Source organism: Nestor notabilis, unplaced genomic scaffold (assembly GCF_000696875.1).
Source record: "Nestor notabilis isolate BGI_N333 unplaced genomic scaffold, ASM69687v1 scaffold5613, whole genome shotgun sequence".
Classification (NCBI taxonomy): domain Eukaryota; kingdom Metazoa; phylum Chordata; class Aves; order Psittaciformes; family Psittacidae; genus Nestor; species Nestor notabilis.
The window spans coordinates 55,988-58,559 of NW_009923199.1; the positions used below are offsets into that span (position 1 = coordinate 55,988).

Sequence of the window (2,572 nt, forward strand, 5' to 3'; positions counted from 1 at the left end):
TTAGCCCACACGAGAATAGATAGTACACTCCTTTGTGGGGTCACTCTTCTGCACCACTTCATAGTCACAGATTTTTTTATTGAAAATGACTCTACAGCTCTCCTTGTCATAACCGATAGGAGTATGAAAGCTGTCGTTGGCAAAGAGAAAGCAAATGTTAGCTTGAGAGCAATAAATGATTCGGCGGTTCAGTGATTATAGCTGGAACTAATCTCTGTAACTATGGCTAAAAACAGCTTAGCTAGCTTGAAAGCCCCCGCAACTACAGCTTCTAGGACCTCAAATGATGCCTTGCTGCAGTGTGCTGTGCAGATGTAACAATATGCTCAGCACTAGCACAGGGGTTTCTAGCACACCACCACAGAGCAACATAAGCACGGTCTTGGCATGTTTTATCTCTTTTCCATTAATTTTTCATTATTGCCAGTTTGCTTAGAATGTGGTAGCTGTTTCCTGACAAATTGTCACCTGAGCAAAGGTGATAATCATAATCAAGCCATTTTGGCCCTTAGAGAAGGTAGTCTAAGAGGCAAGGAGGATATTGGAGATAGATACTTCAGAGCAGAACCTTGTCATTCTACGATCACCATATTAACTGGAGACAAGCGCTTCTGGAAGGGGTGATAATAAGGATCACCATAAGCCCTTTAGAGGAGCTTCACTTGAGTCCCTTGTGGAACCAATACCTTACTATTCCCGCTTTACCTGCTAAGGAAACACCTAACTGTAGTGTAAGAGGAGTTCACCAGTTCTTGTAAATTAAAGGCAACCAACTGGTTGTGTCTGGAAGGGCCTCTGCCCACTTCCAGTCAGCAGAAAGTAAGTTAAGGTAAACACAGCCAAGGATCCAAATGATCAAAAGGTATATGTGGCTTGCCCTAGCTCTCTTACATGGGTGAGGAAAAGCTCTCTTGTGCTCTTAGAAACTCATTTATCCCCAGAAAATGGAAAGCTGTGCTTTTCCTACAGGCAATGATACCACCAAGAAGTTCAAACTTACAGGGAGCAACAACTTATTTCTTCTCTGCTGCAGCTGCATCTCAAGCAATTTTCTGTCCTTGCGATCTCTCCATAGGGGTACAGTTTTCCATCCAGGACACAGCCTGCATAAGACAGCAGGAAAAAAAAAAGTTCTTTAAGCCTCCACATAAAGGCTGAAAGGTTTAAAATTATTTCAAGCTTTCTGAAAACGTTTTTTCTTGGCAATAGTAAAGTTCTCTAGGTTATTATCTGGACCATTTTGGCAGCCTGAATTTATTTCTTCCTCACTTGTTAGAGACAGTTTCAGTGTGACAGATCTGGGATGAAAGTAAGCAACCAAACAGCCAGGTCTCCCACCTGGCACCAGATTATTCAGAACTACTCTCAACTCCTGCATCAGCTCCATGTGCTGGAATAGCCATAGCAACCTACCATCAACAGCAATAATATTGTTGCAAGCCATACCCTGTCCAGGGTAAGACTTTTGTTTTTCCCTACTTTTGGCAACTTGGTGCTGTAACCAATACATGTCTTTCTAACATCTTCCCCACCCCTTATATTTTGAGCCCTTCCTGGCAGCTCCATGTAGAGCCAAGCTACCACAGAACAATCAAGTGAGAGAACCTTCCCTGTTCTTACCTTTGTTGGTCTCCCCTGGCTTGTTTATTTTAGAAAAGCAGTATGCATCACTCAATGTCACTGTGATGCCCATTACAACAAGGAAAGCCAGAAAGCTCTTCTGTAAAAGAGACACAAAGCCCATAGCGTGAATTTAATTCTGCTTTGATTAGCATAGAATCATAGAATAGTGAGGGTTGGAAAGGACCTTAAGATCATCTAGCTCCAACCCCCCTGCCATGGGCAGGGACACCACACACTAAACTATGTCACCCAAGGCTCTGTCCAGCCTGGCTTTGAACACCGCCAGGGTTGAAGCATTCACAACTTCCTTGGGCAACCCATTCCAGTGCCTCACCACCCTCACAGTAAAGAACTCCTTCCTTATATCTAAGCTGAATTACTTCTGTTTAAGTTGAAACCCATTACCCCTTGTCCTAGTGCTACAATCCCTGATGAAGAGTCCCTCTCCAGCATCCTTGTAGGCCCCCTTCAGATGCTGGAAGGCTGCTATCTTTATTTTCAAAAGCTAAGTCACTGAACCTGAATCAAAAATTAGAAATCACATTATGTGTACATGGAAATACTGGAAGAGGACACTCCAGATATTTTACTGCTTTTGTGGCTTTTTCTTTAGGTGGAAAAAAACCCCACCAAAATTATATGACATAAATGTGCCAACAGCATCTGACACCTGCTGAAGTCCAATCTCTAGAAATCACAAAATGCTGTAGTAATATTGTATGCTTGAAAGCCCTGTCAGACTCTTATTATTACTGCATAATTTTCCAGTATATAAACTGGGGGGAGTTACCCAGAAGGCCCGGATCACTGCTCGGGTCAGGCTGGGTATTGGTCAGTGGGTGGTGAGCGGTTGTGTCCTCTCCCCTTGTTATTCCTCTTATCATTGTTATTGGTAGCAGTAGTGGTTTGTATTATACCTTAGTTACTGGAGTGCTGCTATCTCAGCCCG

General features: G+C 43.2%; 1 protein-coding gene across 1 annotated transcript; it reads right to left on the minus strand.

Annotated features, from left to right (window-relative positions):
- Positions 1 to 1,693, minus strand: LOC104400880 (beta-microseminoprotein-like). Its single transcript, XM_010012012.1, has 3 exons — positions 1,621 to 1,693; positions 1,001 to 1,103; positions 1 to 130 (listed from the first exon to the last, which is right to left on the minus strand). Exons 1-3 carry the CDS (start codon positions 1,691 to 1,693, stop codon positions 1 to 3), a joined length of 306 nt encoding a protein of 101 aa, XP_010010314.1.
- Between the last annotated feature and the right edge of the window lie 879 nt (positions 1,694 to 2,572).

Coding starts and splice junctions, on each gene's coding strand:
- LOC104400880 (XM_010012012.1), bottom strand. CDS start 1,693: ATGGGCATCACAGTGACATTGAGTGATGCATACTGCTTTTCTAAAATA. Junction 1,104..1,620: donor GCCAGGGGAGACCAACAAAG/GTAAGAACAGGG, acceptor TGTCTTATGCAG/GCTGTGTCCTGGATGGAAAA. Junction 131..1,000: donor GAAATAAGTTGTTGCTCCCT/GTAAGTTTGAAC, acceptor TGCCAACGACAG/CTTTCATACTCCTATCGGTT.